At 49.6% G+C, this 17,709-nt stretch overlaps 2 protein-coding genes across 4 annotated transcripts in view; both read right to left on the reverse strand.

Annotated features, from left to right (window-relative positions):
- Positions 1-7,908, reverse strand: part of Alk (ALK receptor tyrosine kinase) — a 34,102-nt gene extending 26,194 nt beyond the window's left edge. The window contains exons 1-7 of one of the 3 annotated variants that reach the window (XM_051181840.1): positions 7,767-7,908; positions 6,954-7,098; positions 6,231-6,339; positions 4,887-4,985; positions 4,245-4,397; positions 2,284-2,388; positions 827-1,013 (exon numbers count right to left, since the gene is read on the reverse strand). In XM_051181840.1, coding sequence (XP_051037797.1) covers positions 827-1,013; positions 2,284-2,388; positions 4,245-4,397; positions 4,887-4,953 — 512 coding nt within the window. In that variant the 5' untranslated portion in view covers positions 4,954-4,985; positions 6,231-6,339; positions 6,954-7,098; positions 7,767-7,908. Of the gene's footprint in view, positions 1-826; positions 1,014-2,283; positions 2,389-4,244; positions 4,398-4,886; positions 5,249-6,156; positions 6,340-6,953; positions 7,099-7,766 lie in introns of those variants that run through there. The other 2 variants (XM_051181841.1, XM_051181839.1) reach the window with 2 other exon arrangements.
- The window catches only part of LOC127220154 (ALK tyrosine kinase receptor-like), a 76,953-nt gene continuing 65,484 nt past the window's right edge, over positions 6,241-17,709 (reverse strand). Inside the window, exons 6-9 of the mRNA XM_051181888.1 lie at positions 13,763-13,913; positions 7,767-7,898; positions 6,954-7,098; positions 6,241-6,380 (exon numbers count right to left, since the gene is read on the reverse strand). Coding sequence (XP_051037845.1) covers positions 6,241-6,380; positions 6,954-7,098; positions 7,767-7,898; positions 13,763-13,913 — 568 coding nt within the window. The remainder of the gene's footprint in view (positions 6,381-6,953; positions 7,099-7,766; positions 7,899-13,762; positions 13,914-17,709) is intronic.

Raw genomic sequence — 17,709 nt, forward strand, 5'->3', positions numbered from 1 at the left:
TTGGAGAAAACTCATTTTTCCTCTTCGATTGAGGCCTCCATTACTTTACCTGAACTCTGGTGAGAACAAGTCTATTAAGATTTGGAGGTGGTTTGTGGTTCACCAGCTGGAAAGCAATCCTGACTGTGAGGTGTTAGGAACGTGGAAAACTACTGATGGGAAGTGATCTAGATAGGACAAAGGCATTAGGGTGGCATCCCCCTTGGGCAGATCCTGGTGGATCATAAGCCCAGCTGTCTTTGCCAGCAAAGGAGGTCATCACCAGATATAGTCAGAGACCTTGGATCCTAACTCTGAGCCCAAGCAAACCCCTTTTCTTTATAACTCACCTAACCTGTGTTACCATGTCCCCAAAAACAGAAAATGGATTAAATGCAGTTCTAACCAGGGATTCATGAAGATGGTCAAATGTTCATTCATTCAGTGAATATTTTGTAAGTCTCTGGTATCTGCCAGGGACACGGGCAAGAGATGACTTTGGAAGAGGGTGGTAACTCCTAGGGACAGGGACAGATGATTGACACATCCTTGCTGTGGATCATTGCAGTGAATGATAGAGGAAATGATAGGTGTTTTGGTTCAGAGAACAAGGGGGTGGGGTCTAGAATCTTTGGGACAGGGTGCATGATGGGTATTGAGAACTTTTATTCTTCTCATCAGTTTATCCTTCTCATTGCATAAACTGCATGAACACATATGGTTTTGAAACAAGCAAACATCCCCATGAGCCTTGTCCCCTGAGAGGCTGCAGGTATACTCCTTGAGCTTAAGGAGTCCACTGTATAGAGAAACAGGTCCAGCCCTGGGAGAGTGGCAGGAAGCTCACCGGATGAGGGTGATGTTTTTCCGTGGCACCTCCTTCAGGTCACTGATGGATGAGGTCTTGCCAGCAAAACAGTAGTTGGGGTTGTAGTCTGTCATGATGGTCGAGGTCCGGAGCTTGCTCAGCTTATACTCAGGGCTCTGCAGCTCCATCTGCATAGCTTGCAACTCCTGGTGCTTCCGGCGGTACACTGTAGACAGATGGGGGTCTGTTGTGAGCAAGCCTGGACCATGTGGCCTTCATCTCCTCTAGACCTTAAACTGAACTTTCCCATCACTGTTAGCAATGCTGACAAAATGATGATGACCATCAGCGTACTCCTTCATCATGGGAAGCAAGTGTGAAGCCTAAACCACTTCACTGGAGAGATTTTACTGTGTCACACAGGAATGGTGTTTTCCTTCAGTTGCTGTGATAAAATAGCCAGGCAGAAGCAATGTCAGGGAGAAAGGGTTTCTTTTAGCTCACAGTTCTAGGATACAGTCCATCTGTGTAGGGAGGTCAGGGTGGCTGGCAGGAACTTGAAGTGGTTTGGTCACATCCACAGTCAAGGTCAGAGAAGGAATGCATGCATGCTTCCACTCATCTCACCCTCTCTCTTCTTAAATACAGGTCCAGTAGCCAGACCTGCAGGGAACAGTGCTGCCCATCTTTAGGCTGGGTCACCTCACATCTATTAACCCAATCAGGAACATCCCTCACAGACATGTCTACGGGCCAACCTAAATTAGACAATCTGTCATCGAGTGACCTTCTCAGGTAATTCTACACTGTGTCAAGTTGAAAATTGAAACTAAACTGCACAGTGGACATGCCAGGGTTTTATTAAGGAGATGGCTGAGATCCATTAGATTTTAAGGGACGATACAGGGAAGGTTAAGGACATGCTGAGGCCACACAGGGGAAGGATGTATTAGTGAGGTTCTTGTAGAGCATTTTGGGATCCAAGATGACCATCAGAGGTATCTCATGTCTCCTATGAATGAGTCTGCCTGCACACTTCTGGGACATTTCCTCTGCCCATCCATCAGTGCATGGTGGTTCATATTGAACCTCCATGATATGAGGTTGGGATGGGAAAGGCTCAGAAACTAGCTTCCTTCTTTGGTTGAGTGGGAGGACCTGGCCAGCACAGCTTGAGCTGTTACACAGGGAGTGGTCCTCAAACACAGAAGAGCTGCCAGTGAAGGTGGGGGTGCAGGAAAAGATCTCTCCATCATGTTGGTCACTGAAGGATACCCATCCCTGTGAGCAGCCAGGAGGCTGTGCAGAGTCAAAGACAAGCATCCAAGACTCCTCCCTGAAACAGCAGATTAAGGTGGGTGGAGGGCTGATGCTTCTGTCCTCACTTGGCTTAGTTCACCCAGCATGGCAGGGTGATGCCTGGTGTCCACTGCACATCCTGAGACCCTGCTCTTGCCCGTCCTGGCTTGGAAACCCTGGGGCTCTGGCACACTCACCAATCATGATGCCGGAGAATGCCAGGACAAGGGCAGCCACCAGGGCAGAGGTCACGACGGAGAGGATCAGTGAGAGCGGCAGGTGGGGTTCCGGGGTGGGTGACACTGGAAGACAGGTCCCGATGGGGCACTGACCACTATGTTGACTCTCCTCTGAGCAGGTCCCAAGTCAGAAATACCCTCCCCAGCTGGAAAAGCCACCTGCTGTTTCCCGTCTCTGGAGATCTTGTCACACCTCCCTTTTCAGGGGACCATGGGCCCTAAGCAGGCTCATCCTGGTTTCACAGGCTCCCAGAAGTAGCTTTGGGGTAGAGGGAAAATTCAACAGGGATGAATATCAATCTTGGGTGTTGGCTCCAAACATCAGCTGCACAAGGTTGGGGTGAGCTCAGAAGGAGAAACAGAAGTGGACATGGAAGAGACTTGGGGACCATAGGGAACTCCGCACCCAGTAGGACCCAGCAGTCGAATCCCTTGGAGACACCCTCAGAGGTGGAATTACTTCTTATGGTCCCAGAACCGAAGGTCTTCTGAGGCCCATCTGAGCCAGCCTGTAATGTGGCTCACAAAACTCTCTTCCCCCTTTCTCTCCCCTCCCCTTCTTTGTCCCTACCTCCTCTCCTCTGCTCTCCTCTCCTCCCCTACCCTCCTTCCTCCCCTCTTCCTCTCCTCCCCTACCCTCCTTCCTCCCCTCTTCCTCTCCTCCCCCTTCCCTCCTCTCCCCTCCTCCTCTCCTCCCCTACCCTCCTTCCTCCCCTCTTCCTCTCCTCCCCTCCCCTCCCCTCCTCCTCTCCTCCCCTACCCTCCTTCCTCCCCTCTTCCTCTCCTCCCCTCCCCTCCCCTCCTCCTCTCCTCCCCTCCCCTTCCCCTCTCCTCTCCTCTCCCCTTCTCTCCTCTCTTCCCCTCCCCCTCCTCCTCTCCTCCCCCTTCCCTCCTCTCCCCTCCTCCTCCCCTCCCCCTTCCCTCCTCTCCCCTCCTCCTCTCCTCCCCCTTCCCTCCTCTCCCCTCCTCCTCTCTTCCCCTCCCCCTTCCCTCTCCTCCCCTCCTCCTCTCCTCTCTTCCCCTTCCCCTCTCCTCTCCTCTCCCCTCCTCTCCTCTCTTCCCCTCCCCTCCTCCTCTCCTCTCCTTCCCTCTCTTCTTTACTTTTCTCTTTCTTCTCCTCCTTATTCCCCTCTCCTCGTCTTCTCTAGCCTTTCCCCACCCCTCTCCCTTTCTTCCCTTCCTCCATTCACCATCTCCCGTTGGATTGAACTCAAGAGTCTAGTGTATACCAGTCAAATACTCAACCACTGAGCTACACCCCCAGACCTTTGTGTATGTTTAATTTTGAGACAAGATTTGATTAAGTTACTCAGGCTAGCCTTGAACTCCCTCTGTAGCCCAGGCAGGTCTTGACCTTTCCATTCTTCTGTCTCCACTGGGATTAGAGGCCTGTATTCCCAGGCCTGGCTTGGAACTACATGTCCCAGAGGAGACTTGGAGCATGTAGAGGAGGGATTCTAGCATGGGAAGCAGGCTTAGGCCTCTATCTGTGTGATCAAAAACGAATAGGTCTTGAATGTGGAGATGACTCAAAATCAAAAGCATTCTTATTGAGTGTATGTGCTGAAGGCTGGGTCCAGTCAGGAACCATATACAGGAAACTCAAAGGCACAGGGCCTGGGCTTGGAAACTCCTTGACATGAGGGTGTCTTAGGAGAGCTCTGGTCCATTTTGCTGGGTACTTGAGTAGAGATAGGATGTCTGGCCCCTTGGTGAAGATGCTGGAGGTTTGTTTCCTGGCTAAGGGAAGGGTATAGGCAATTCTGAGACCCCTTCAGGTGTGATGACCCACCTTTTGTACAAGGTCCCTTTGCTCAGTTGCTAGAACACGAGCAAGAGAGGAACAAGACTTTTAGAAAACAGCTGGATTTCTTCAGTTGGCTCAAGCCCTCTTCCCATCTCCCATTACTGCTCCTTACCAATGCAGGAGACACCATCGTCAGCCAGCACGGTCCCATGGTCACAGAAGCAGATGACTTTGTGGCTCTCGGGGTCCATGTGGCATTCGTCTACCTCACAGTGACTGCAGTTTAGATAATGCTTGATATTCACTTCCCCATGACCCTCCATCACTGTGACAAGGAGGGAGGGTCAGTCTCAGGATGAACAGGAATATTGATCAATTGATCGCCCTATACCCTCAGGTCCCCAACTTTAGACTTTATCTCTGGCTGCTTGATGTGGGTTCTGTGGTCCCTGTCCCAGGTCCCTCTGCTACTTCGAGCACATCTCTGTTTGGGAAAGCATCTTTGGGCTCCTAGTGAGCCGCGCTGAGAGTGAGGATGTATGTTTGTCTCTGTATGATGGTATAGGTGTTCTAGGTACTTTTGTGTCATTTTCTAGGACCTGCCTGCCTGGTGGTCCATATCCCACCTCCCCCTACATTCAATCACACTCTCCAGCTTCCACAAAGTATGATGAGATGAGCTATAGAAAGACTTGGGTTATAAAGTGTCCTGTAGTCCACGCCTTGGTGTCCTAACCCTATGTCAATAAAGTCCATATTTTGGCTTGGTGAGAGAAGGGGCTAAAGTCTGTGTTATCACCTGGTAGAAGGGTACCTTTTAAGGCCGGGGTGTACAGGATACCCAATGGACTGATGAAGGAAACCCCATCTTCCCCATCCATTTCGGGGTCATTGTTTGATGCTGCATTGCCACCTGTGGCAAACCAGAGAAGAGTTGAACCCCAAAAGGTGGGTGCCCAAGTCTCAACACACATGCATATCAACAAGCATGCAATATGGCCAAAGCTATGGGTCAGCGGGGGCTGTGGGGTAGGGAGGCAGAGAGGGAAGGGAGCTTCCAGGCACAGAGGCTGCACTTTGGCTTAGCTCTGCAGATGTTTGGTGTACATCAATTTCCCTTCCAGGTTGGGCCAGATCATCCAGGGGAGCCTCTACTACACTGATGAGGCCCCAGTACTAAGTGAGCAAGAGTCTAGAAGTTTCTAGTCTCTTGAGGCTGGGGTGCATCCTTGTGGCTTGGAGGAGTTGCTCTCTGGAACCTTGGGGGTCAAGATGGGGCCTGGGTGAGATGAGCTGCTGTGCCTTCAGGCTCCTGTCCCTCCTTTCATCAGGAATTGGGTGATCTTGGGGTTCCCCCTGGGGTCCTCCCATCCACCCAAAGCTTGGAAGGGAAGCCTGTGTGGTTAGCACAAGCATTTCCATATAGCGACAAAGTGAAACACAGACACAGACATCACAGTGCTGGCATGCAGTGTGTCCTAATCTGGGGGAGGGTGGGGGTGTCATCTGCCAGTCTTTTAGCTGCAAACTCTTCCCAAGGCAGTGGGGGACCAACAGCAGGTTGTTTGCTGCAGGACTGGGTTGAAGCCACCCCAGGTGGCTTCTGGGAGTAGTTCCCACCTGCATGGACATTGCTGCTCTCTAGCAGCTGTTGGGCTGGGCAGAAAACTGAAATCGAGGAGCCCATGAAACTACAGACCAGTCCCTTCTATGCTGGCTTGGCCAGGTCCCCAAAAGGAGCTGTAGGGACTAGAAAAGTCTGAACTTCAGGGCTGTGTGGTCCTTGTGGTGGCTTATGCAGCCATCTGGAAAGCCAAACACGTTTTATGTTCAGCTTTGAAGGGGCAAGGGATCAAGGATCACATAGGATCTTGATGCTGTTGCTACCAAGCCTGGAGGCAGGATGCTGGCTCAGAAGCCAACACCCTACCTCTGGCGGGCCCAAGCCAGGCAGAGGGGAGGGGAGCATGCAGTCACACAGTCCACACTGGGGGGGGGGTGATGGGGGCAGGAAAGTGACAGGGAGGGAGGAGCCTAGGACTAAGAGGGGAAAGAGTGACACCTAGAACACAAATCATCTTTACCTATATATCCTCCGCCTCCTCCACCTGAGGAGCACCCCCCTCCACCCCCTCCGAAACCCCCTCTTGTCTCCCACCCCCACTTCTTCATGGCCTGGGGGCAGGAATGTCCTCCAGCAGCGCCCTCCAGCAAAGACTTTCCGGCCCAGAGCAAGGAAGTGTTATCATTCCAGCCGCCTCCACCACCTGCGGGAGAAATGAGAGCCTCTCTGAGGAGCTGGTGGGGACTGAGAGGAGAGCAGAGCTGAGAAGTTGGGAAGAGGATGTGGTGGGGTCTGGGGGGAGCACTTCCATTTGTCCTGTTCCAGGGCCTGTTCATGGTGGGAGCTAGGAGTAGCATGCAGTTGGCACTAGGGACACCTCTTAGGACACACCATGTGCCGACACAGTTGTGCCTGGTGCCCTGCCTCCTGGCAGGCCTCTCTAGCTCAGGGGTAGGCAGCAGTGGACGCCAGTAGGTATTGGAAGGACACTGGGGACAGGCAGAACGATGGCAGACGTTCTTACTGCATGGCTGCCACCTCCTGAAGGCACACATTTACTTCACTTTTTCCATCTTAACGAGACCTGTGGCCCACTGTGTGGCCAACTGCTGGGTACCTGCAGGGTTGGGGTCCTGGGCCTTCACAGATTAGTCCAGGCAAGCATCAAGCCAGCAAGATAGCTTCAGAGGCAGCGGTGACACCTGCCCCCTTCTCTTGATAGTGGTGTCAGTGGGAACAGATCCCATCACTCAGTGCTTAGTGACACTGATTCCTTCAGGGTCCCTGAGAGATTTCTGGGAGAGGGTGGGGCTTTACCTGCGGCTCCGGAATTGCCGTTCAGCCCTAGAACTGAGGAGTTATTCTCCAGTCTCTCTGGGTGGAATGTGTCTGTCTTGGCCCCATAGGCCCTGCCACCACCACCAGCTGCAATGATCAGGGGCACAGGCACTCCATCTTTCATCTGCCCAGGAGAGACATTCAGAGATAGAGAGAATGAGCTGGGCATCCATTAGGGAGTTTCTATACCCCAGTGTAAATGTTCAAATTTAACAACTTGCAGGGCAGTGGGGTGACTTCTCTATCTGTAGGGGTTTGAGGGCCCCAAATTGATGTTATAGTAACCTTCTCTGATCAGTTTCTGTATCAGTTAGGGTTCAACCAGTGATGCAAGCCCACTAGGGTACCCACCTCTTAGGTTACAAGTGGATGGATCTTGGAGGATCTTTCCCCAAGCCCCTTCCCTGAAGCTCCTTGGAGGTCTTGTTGCTGGTGATTAGAAGCAGGTCGTGCTTTGGCCTTTTCTGTACTCTCAATCATCTCTTGGACTCCAAGTTCAAGAATAAGCCCCCTAGAATCACCATCTCCAAGGGAGCACCCAGCAAGAAACTCATCTTTCAGTCTGTAGCCTAGCTTTGGCAATGTTAGAAGAAGTCTGCCTGGCCTGGTTGGACAAGGCAAAGGCACCAGGACACCCTTTCTTGGGTAGACAAACCTGAACTCCCTCTGGACCACTGTTTCTCATCCTTAACTTTACACAGAACATCCCATAGGCTCCCATTTAGGTTTGTTCTGGGACTGTAACACCATGTTGGACGGAAGCCATTGCTTTATCTTCAGAGAGGACCTCACCTTAAACACGTAGGTGGCACCACCCCCACCACCTCCTCCTCCTGCCCACTCATGCACGCTTCTGTTCACTCGGATCTCTTCTTCTATCACGTTGTTCTCGCCGACACAGACTTTCTGGATTAGTTGGTTTGCCTACACAAACAAACAAACAAACAAACAAACAAACAAATTCCACCTCATTAGGTTTGTGCCCAAGTCAGGGACCTTGTATGCTTAAGGTAGGATCTGATCACATGTCAAATAACTTATGTTTGAATTGAGGAGACAAACATAAATACACACAAACAATGATCACGTTGAGCAGTGTTAGGAAAGGCCATAGGTCAGCTTGCATACAAATGTTATGAAAAGCTAAGGGTTGGATTGCAGCTAGAGGACTTCCTCCAGGTGGCAGCTTCCTCTAGGTGGGCTATAGAGTACAGGGAGGATTTTAAGACAGACAAGGAAAATTTGGGTCACTCCAAGGAGAAAGAGTAGCATGACCCACAGTGAAGGAGGTAAGTGAGTGTGTGGGGAAAGGCTTAAGGTTCTCTTGCTAAGAAAAGTCTAGCTAGTCCACAGGGTCCAGTTAGGATCCCATGGCTGCTGAAGATGTGAAATGGGTTGGAAATTGGGTTGTGAAATGGGTTGGAGGGCATAGAAGTGGGGTAACTACAGCGATTAGATAAGTAGGCAGGTCATGGGGGCAGGGCCTTGTGGATGATCAGAATTGGACTTGGGAGTGGAGAGTCAATGAGCGCTTTCTCTTCCTCCCTCTCTCTCCCTTCCTGACTCCCCCCTTTCTTTCTCTCAAGTTTCAGTCCTGGAGAAGTATGCAGAAAATGAAAGATAAATACAGAACAAATAAGCAAAACCCAACAGTGGAATTTCACTCTCAGCTCGCCTGTGGGAAAGTAATTTCTTCATCTCAGACATCTCAGTTTTCTCACCTAATGTCCCATTTCCTGTTTCTAGAAATCTCCAGCATGGCCCCAGGTAGAGGGTAGAGTTCCCTGGCTGCCATGGAGAGGAGGGAGTGGACTGCAGAATTGGACAGCTACACTCACCATCACTTTAGGTGACTCAGTGGTGTTCAGGTGTGGGATGGAAATAGTGACGTCACAGGTTTATGGAGACGGGGTGAGCCATTACCATTGGGGTCACACTTGTTAAGGATGGGGAGATGACTGAGTTAGTGCTTCATTAGTTTCAGTTCTGGGCCTCACAGGTTCCTAGTGGGATGTCTGTAACACAAAACCCTGGAATCCTGGGAGGAAGAGCCTACTGTCTGAAGAACAGTCATACCTGGCTTGTCTGATGCAGCTCAGATGAAATCTCTAAACACCAGCCTGACCTCAGAAGAAAATTACTTTCCTTTCACTTAATGGAATAAAAGCCAATAAAACATCAAATTTTCATCAAACGCCGCTGCAGAACCAGCCAGTGGACACGGCAATCCATCTTGAGCCATTCCTTATGCTAAAGTATTCAGGAGTGCCAGCAGTGGGTACTTGAGAAATTTCCAGATAAACAGCTGAGATGCAATTTGTTTGATGGCATTTTGGATTTAATGATGGAAATAATTTGACATTTCTTAGAGTGGATTTAGTGTGCATGGAAAGTTCTGGACTGCTCGGGTAGAGCTAAACATTTCTCTCATGTATATGCAGCGATGCCCAGGGCTGTAGGGAGAAGGCTGGGATAGGAGTGGGTGGGTGCGGGGGGACTGGGAGAGGATGGGGAGCTGCAAGTTGAGCAGTTCTTTCATGAGGCTTTGGGTCCTGGGCTTGCATCCACGTATAAATAAGGGTTGTTTACTGACACCAGCAGAGTTGCAAAGACCGGCTTCCACACCTGTCTCTCCCTCCTTCTCTCCTCTGGCAGTCAGCAGTGTGACCTCCACATCTTTCTGAGAGAACTGATTCTGGAGACTTTGGATACAGTGTCAGGCAAGAGCAGTGGAGCCCGAGGATGGCTTGTCTTCCAACTAGCCCTTTAAACAGGGCAGAGGATGCCCAAGAAATGACCCCTTCTCAGCTAGCATCTCTGTGGCTCAGCAGCAGCCTCTGGTGGAGACAGGGCACTTCCCCTGATTCCAGGGACTCTGCCTGCCCCAAGTCCCTCCTACCTCCCTGGCTCATTGTAAGTTTCTCTTCTTTCTCCTTCTAATCTCTAAATGCTGGGGACCCAGGGCTCGTCCTTGGTTCCTCTTTGTTATTTGTATTATACCACAGGCAATCTCAGCTCGTTTGAACTTTATGCTGACTGATGCCTTCCACCCTGGACAGCTCTTCTAAATTCCAGTCAGTGGTCTACCGCTGTTGCCCACCTGCCATCACCTGTTGTGTACCAGATCATCACAGTCAGTGTATTTGACCTTCACCTCCTGACCTTGCTGGGTTATTTGTTTGTTTTGAGGCCATCTCACTTGTAATTGAGGCTAGCCTGGAACTCACTACCTAGCTCAAGCTGACCTTGCACTTGTTGGGGTTGTAGGCATGAGCCTGGCCTCTTCTGCAGCGTTCTTTGGTAGGTGACAGCAGCTCTTCAATCCTTGGAGTCCCTCTTGACCTTTTTTTCTCTCAGTTTCTCATATAATCATACAGGAAGCCCTTTTGAATTTTATATTCCAAACATGCCCTGTATCCAATAATTTTCCACACCTCCACTTTGACCACGCTGGTCCAAGCCCCCAGCATCTCTGACAGGATGAATGCAGTAGCCTTTGAATTTGGTGCTTGACTCTTTGTCCCTGTGAGATCCAAGCTTCCTGGTATAGCCATGGCAAGACTTTGGAGGTACAAGCCATTATGTTAGCATTTGGCTTTGAGGTTGTATGCATCATTACAGTGACATGGCCCAGCACATTTCCTTTGTCCTCACCTCTTAGCTACCTGCTTTGCTCCTCCCTTCCTTCCCTCAGGTGCACAGGCACACGCCCACCTCAGGCCTTGGCCAACTCCTGCTCTTCTTGCTAGAAGAGAAATGCTTCATGTGTAAGGGTCCCCTTTGTTCAGCGAATGTCTCAGTTTCCTAGAATGGTGGATGGTACACACAGGGACTCAATACATGCTTGTGGAATCAGTTTGAACAGACAGAGAGAACTGGCTGGCTCACGTATTGGCCTTCCTGGTGTTTGGTGGGTGAGAATATGGGGCTTGGCAATTAGGTTAGTGACTTTGCCATCTAGAGGGCAGCTGAGATTTTTCAGGAGGTGTGTTTTGATGGTTGTTTTTGGGGATATTGCTGGCATCAAGTGGTAGAGAAGAATGTGATTGCTGGTAAACATCATACATGACAAGGAACAGCCTCTCCCCCCCTCACCACCATAAAGAAACTCTACTCTAAAATGCCAAAAGTGCTTTTGTGGAAGAAGCCTGATTAATACCCTCATGCTATGAGGCAAGGTCTTGTAGGAAATAGATTTTTCCTGTCTTGTCTCCATCTCTGCCTGTCTCCTTGTCTGTCTCTTCTGTCTCTGTTTCTATCTCTATCTCTTTCTGTGTCTCTGTCATCTCTCTCTCTTTCTCTCTCTCTCTCTCTCTCTCTCTCTCTCTCTCTCTCTGAGTGTGTGTGTGTGTGTGTACAGGGGTGTTTTTCAGCAGCAGCTGGAGCTGACTTCCTATACCAGGAGCTTGGGATAGCCCAGTACCAGGTACAGAAACTCCCACAGATCTGTAGTTAAGCCAGTTGAACTGCACCTTAGTTCTTAGAGCTCACTTCAGTCTAATTTTTTTTTTCAGTAAAAACTGGAGGGGTAGATAATGCCCAGCATGTCCCTCTTGCCTAAGGATCGACAGGGAGAGTATTCTGGAACCAGGAGGTCCTTCTCATGTCCAAGTGTGCATGGCATGCCTGACCCGACCAGCAGAGGGTGCTTCCCTTTGCTCCTGGCTGAGATGGCTTCCTCCTGCCCTCCTAGGAATGCTCCCTATGCATCCACAAAGTTTGAGAACAAGTAGGTTGATTAATAAGAATGATAAAGTGCAGCAACCTAGAGGAACAAGTAGATTACAATTGAATTAAAAAAAAGGACATAGTCCCGTGAAAAGACATAACTGATTACAATCCAATCAAGTAAAAGTCCCTTGCAGAAGTCAATGCAATCTTTCTGCTTAGATGAAAGAATTACATTAACACTCAATAAATTCCCGTGGAAATTACAGCAGCCTGTAATTTAATGACTTAATATATTATAACAGCCTGCAAAATCCTGATTATAGTTCCTAAATAAAAGTTGGAGTGGAGGCATTTCTCAGACCCGTGGTTGTACCCACCAGGCTCAGTGCTCTGGTGTGTTAATGCTGGGAGGAGTGGGGGTCCCAGGAGACTAAGCTCAAGTGAGAACTTGCTGCCCCCTGAACCCACAGCCCATCACCTGGCTCTTTGGAATGAGTTTGTTTTGTGGAATTAAACTGCTTTCTTGGTAGCCATGGCTCCCCCAGGCTGTCCTCCCAGGCTGCTGGGACAATTCTTGGAGAAGGTGCTGTGCCAGGCCCTGGGATCCAGCAAAGCTGTGCTTCAGGGGAGGGCATTGGCCTGACCCAAGCAGGATAATCTGCTCTCCTGGGGCACCGCCAGGGTCCTGCCACCCCACTAACACTGGCAAAGCAAGAGCCGACAACTGGGGGTGTCTGGGGCTTCTACAGCTGCTATCTAGTTAGCCCTCACTGTCTTGTTCTATGGGTTACTTCCCAGTGAGGCCAGGAACAGTCAGGCGATGTGTTATATAAGTGGAAATGGGAAGAAGGTCACAGAAACAAAAAACAAGTGTCGGACACCGCCAACACGAATGCTCTAGAGTTCTGGGCCACTTTGTGAGTGACATTGGGCAAGCCCCTTCACCTCTGTTGTTCCCCCCCCCTTTCCTCATTTATAAAATGGAAGCGTAAGATTTAATCCTGAAACATCCCCCACACTCTGAATGCTTGTTTCCCAGTTGAGAAGGTTGTTTTGGAGGTGGGGGAGTGTTTAGGGGGTGGGGCCTAACTGGGGAAAGCAGGTCATCAGGGAGGGGCCTTGAAGGTTTTTCTTGCCCTTGGTTCCTGCTTCTATCTCTCTGTTTCCAGATGTGCTATTATGAAGTTTTCCATCCCTTCTGCACAATGATGGACTGAGACCCTTGGAAACTATGAGCCAAAATGAATGTTTTTCCTTCCAGTCATTGTTTCTGGCACAATTTTTGTCAGAACATAAAATTAATGGGAAATGGGCTACCCACATTCTGGCTCAGTCTATTCTATGCTTTAAAAACTTTTAGTTTTAATCACACACATAAATAATATTTGAAGACATTCTTTTACTTCTTTTCTTTTTTTTTTTTTTTTGAGTTAGGGGTTCCTGTGTCCTAGGCTGACTTCAAACTCCATACGCAGCCAAAGGCAACCTTCAACATCTGATTCTCCTTTCCATCCCCCAAGTGCTGGGATTACAGGTGTGTTCCATCATACCCAGGAAAAACAAACAAACAAACAAACAAACAAACAAACAAACAAACCCTCCTGCAAGTTAGGCAAATAGTCCCAGACCCGAGAACATTCTTTTTGTGATATTGTCAGACATTTGCTGGCCAGCACCAATCTAGTGTCCTCTCAGGAAGTGTAGCTACTGCAGCTGTATCTTTCAGACACTTTTTTTTCCTTTGGGCATTTTTATGCACCCCTACTTTTGAGTGAATGTAAAATATTAATTTTTTCAGTATGCATACATATGGTTATATACACTACAGCAGTGTGTCAGCCACAGCATTCAGAGGGAGGCTGCTTCTCCTACTTCATTGTAGAACATCCAGCCTTGGTCAAATTAGGATTCAGACCTTGGCTTCAAGTCACTCATGAAACCCGTGGCTCAGCCGTGGCTCCTATAGGACTATAAAACTCCGCTAGGCCACATTCCCTGTGTCCGCAAGCACCAAACGGCCTTAGGAAAGGAACTCACAGGTGGAGTTGGTGCACTTTGAATATGAGTCCCAGGCCACCCAGCAGGTCCTGGGACAAGCCCCTACTCTGAGCACTTACCCTGGGACAAGCATCTTCCCCTTGCTGGCCGACAAGGATGTACAGCATGTCATCCTTCTCCAGGTTGAAGATGCCCAGGACGGACACGCCGTGGGACCGCATCATAGTGTTCTTCCCACCTTTTCCACCAGCTGCTCCATAGCCTGAGATGCTGTAACAGGTCAAAACACCACGGTTCCCACTGTGGTGGGAGACTGAGTGCCTTGCCACCTGTCAACACATGGGGTTTCAGGGGCCCAAGCACCTCCCCATCATGTCTGAGAATTCCTGTCCACACAGCTCCGTGAGTTCAACCAGGAGGGAGATCCTCCCCACTGTTGGGAGAAAGCAGTCAGTTTAGAGGCTTGAGGGATGGGGGAGCATGGCACATGGGACACACACCTGGAGTTACTCAGTCATGGAGCTAGGAAGATGAGAGATTAGATAGACGTTCCAAAGAGTGAGATAGGGAGGCAGCTGGGTTTGGGAAAGGGTTGACACCTAGGCCCTATTTGGGATGGGATTTCCCAACCTATAGTCAAGAGTCATGTGACCCTAGACAAGCAACCTCCCTGTTCCTTATATATGATTGGAAAATTAAAAGACCTTATCTCTTATCCCACAAGTGTTATGGTCAATAAAGGACTTCAGCCTTGAAGTCCTCTGGGCTAACACACAATAGACACTCAGTAAATGTTCCTTGTTAATGGGTGTAAATGGCAGTAGTAGCTAGTAGGATCTGGCTTGGTACAAAGTTTGATACTCTCTCCTCGGGGCCCAGAAACAAGAAGCATCATTCGAGGATACTGAGCTTATGAACCCAGACTGTTTATTCCATTCCAGCAGTAACTCATCCTGGAGCAATCTGTGCAGAAAACAAACTACTGATCACAATGAAAATAAAAACAGAGTGCCTGGATGTGGAATTAGATCCGCCACCTTTGAGATGGCTGAGATGGATCCCAGCAAGGATGGGGAGAAACTCAATCCTTGAACCATGGCAGAGGAATGACATGTCTTGAAGACAGCCAGCATACCACCTGACAAATGCTAACAAATACCTCTCTGGAGAATAATTGCCAGGGGGCTCAGGGAGGTTCTTCCCTAATAGAAGAATAACTTCATATTCCTTTTCAAACCCACATGGTTGTCGAAAGCAAAGAGACAATGTAGTGGAGATGCATGGGTGCTGCAAATTCCCACAAAGAGAGCCAGGGGGTCAGAGGACTGACAGGTGCCAGAGGCTGGAGGTACTGGAATGAACTGGAGGTCTGAAGTTGACTTTGTAGTTGGGGTGACAGATAGGAGGACTCTCAAATTCAAATAAGACAAAAGGGTAGAGTATGGAGTCAGGGCTTGTGTGATCACAAGTGAGGAGGCAGGGAGCCTCGCTGATGTCCAATGGCAGCACGTGGCTAGTGCAGGGAAGGTGAGGTTGTAGGTTTGGAGAAGGAAGGGAGCATGCTCCAATGTGCCTGCTGTAATGTGTGCTGGCACATGGTAGATGTGATTAATCTCATTTGACAGATGATGAAATGTGGGCTCAGAAATGAACCCACCTGAGGCCACACAGCTAGCTAGTGGACCAAGACTATTTCCTCTCCTGCAGGCCACTTCCTCCCCCATGTGCACTGTTGGGAGGCATATGGATATTAACCAAGGGGGCCCAAGAGGACACTTGTACATGTCAATTTCTTCTCACCTTCAACCAAGCACTCTTGATACATTATAAATGGACACGAGAGAGCCAAGAAGATGGCTCAGCAAATAAGACAGCTTTCTGTGCAAGCCAAGGACATGAGTTCAAATTCTCACGCGTAACCCCAGCACTGTGAGGGGGTGGAGACAGGAGGATCACTGGGGCTTTTGGCTGCCCCTATAGTCAGTCTTAGGCTCAATAGGAGACCCTGTCTCAAGAGAATAGGGACACTCAGTGTTCTCTGAGCTCTGCACACAATGTGTGTGCATGTACACACGGGACCGCAATGCACACATGGGACCACACACGCACACACACCACCACCACCATCCTGGATCAGGGAGATAGGGCTGAGAGAAATGGACAAGAAGAGTGTCTTGGGGAGGTAATTAGGCTTGCCCAGCACCCATGCGCCCTGGGTTTGACCCCCAGCACTGCCTAAAGCCAGACAAAACAGAACATGTTTGTAATTGGGAGGCAGAGGCAGGAGGATGGGAAATTCAAGGTCATCCTCAGCCACATAGTTTCAGACTAGCCTAGACTACATGAGATCCTAGAGAGAGAGAGAGAGAGAGAGAGAGAGAGAGAGAGGGAGGGAGGGAGGGAGGGAGGGAGGGAGGGAGGGAGGGACAGAGAGGGACAGGGAGAGGGAGGGAGGGTCATAAGGGCAACACAAAGGGGAGCTCATTGGAGAAAAGTGAGAGAATTAGTTAGCTAAGAAAAATGTGAGCAGATAACTGTGGGGTGGGAAATATGACTTCTGGCTTCCGGAGAAGGGCAATCTCTGGATGGAAATGCTCACAAGGCCCCAGGTTTGCATTGCTTGCCCAATAGCTGTGTGACCTTGGGCAGATTACCTTCCCTCTCTCAGGGAAGTTTGAGCCCTAGTTTCTTGGCAATGAAAACGGGAGATAATGATGATATTGGCCTTGAAAGATGATTCCTGAGGCTTGGTGAACTTGCATGAAAAGGTCTCATATCCACCCCAAGATGGAGGTTTGCTTGGAAAACTTCTACCTAAGTCCTTGTCCCGCTCCATCCTGCTCACTGCAGAGAGGTAGGCTGCACCACCTTGCTCATTCCTCTCTGCATCATTTGCATAGTCATTTGCATCAATCTGCATGCATTATGAATCATTCTGAACTCTTTCACATGTTTAAATTTAGCCAAATTATTATATTTCTGAAGTTGTTTGTTTCTGACTTCCCCTCCCCCCACTAGGCCTGCCTTCATATTTAACCTGCTCTTCCAGCAATCCAAACTCCACCAGCTCCCTCCAGATCTCAGCTCAGTTCTTGGCAATAAGGGGCTGGCAAGAGCTCTGAGCTCTGAGCCACACACTGGCTCTAGCCCTGGAAGTTCTGGCTGTGTCACCTGAGTGAACCCAGCTAACTTATAGGAGCCTCACCTCCCACTACTGAGGGGGAAAGTGAAGGCAAGGACCCCTGCCTCATTGATGGGGGAGAAATAGTGGGTATAAAAAATGCTATGAATTAAGGCAAAGACAAGGCCAGGACTCCAAAGTCAACAGCAGAGCTTGACCACCAGGTGTCACTGACTCTAACCCCTGATGGTGGCCTCAGCCTCACATTTCCACCTTGGGTTAGGAACTCAGTGTTTGTTGTTGAGGTCTTAGGAGGGTGTAGTCTATCCCTTCCTCCTCCCCCTGAAGCCTGAAACCTCAGAGCTTAACTTTCTTAATACTGTAAGTCTGGTCTTGCCTCAGAGTGACATGTGACACAGTGAGAAAAACCAGGGCTCTCCTTTGCACAAACCTTGAACCCAATCTCAGCGTTGCCCTTCAGGGCAGGGAGCACCTAGACAGTACATTTCCTTCTTCGAGGTGCTGATCTGCACTGGATGACCCAAAGTCACTGCCTCCTTCAAGTTCATGGTCTTGCTTTTGGCATTCTTGTCCTGGCTTTATCTGTCTTACTCAATAGCTGTGTGATCTTGGGTCCCTTGGTAATATAAAAGGGAGATGATAATAATACTGGCCTTGACAGATGATGGTGAGAATTAAATGAGATACCTGACTGTTAGAGCTGTCAATGAGTGGCATGTGTAGAGGCTGTTAGAGCATGCCCCTGCCAGTCTGTGCTCTTCTTAGGGGTGGCCTCTGGGAGGCAGAAGGGAATGAACAAATGGTAATGGGGCACTAGGTAGATCAGGGCATAGCTGGAGGTCCTGGGTCCAGTCCTGCTCAGTTTCACCTGGGACCCTCTTCTGTATTGAGCTGATAAAGCACACATTGGTTCTGTGCTGCTGT

Source organism: Phodopus roborovskii, unplaced genomic scaffold (assembly GCF_943737965.1).
Source record: "Phodopus roborovskii unplaced genomic scaffold, PHOROB, whole genome shotgun sequence".
In the NCBI taxonomy this organism is placed as follows: domain Eukaryota; kingdom Metazoa; phylum Chordata; class Mammalia; order Rodentia; family Cricetidae; genus Phodopus; species Phodopus roborovskii.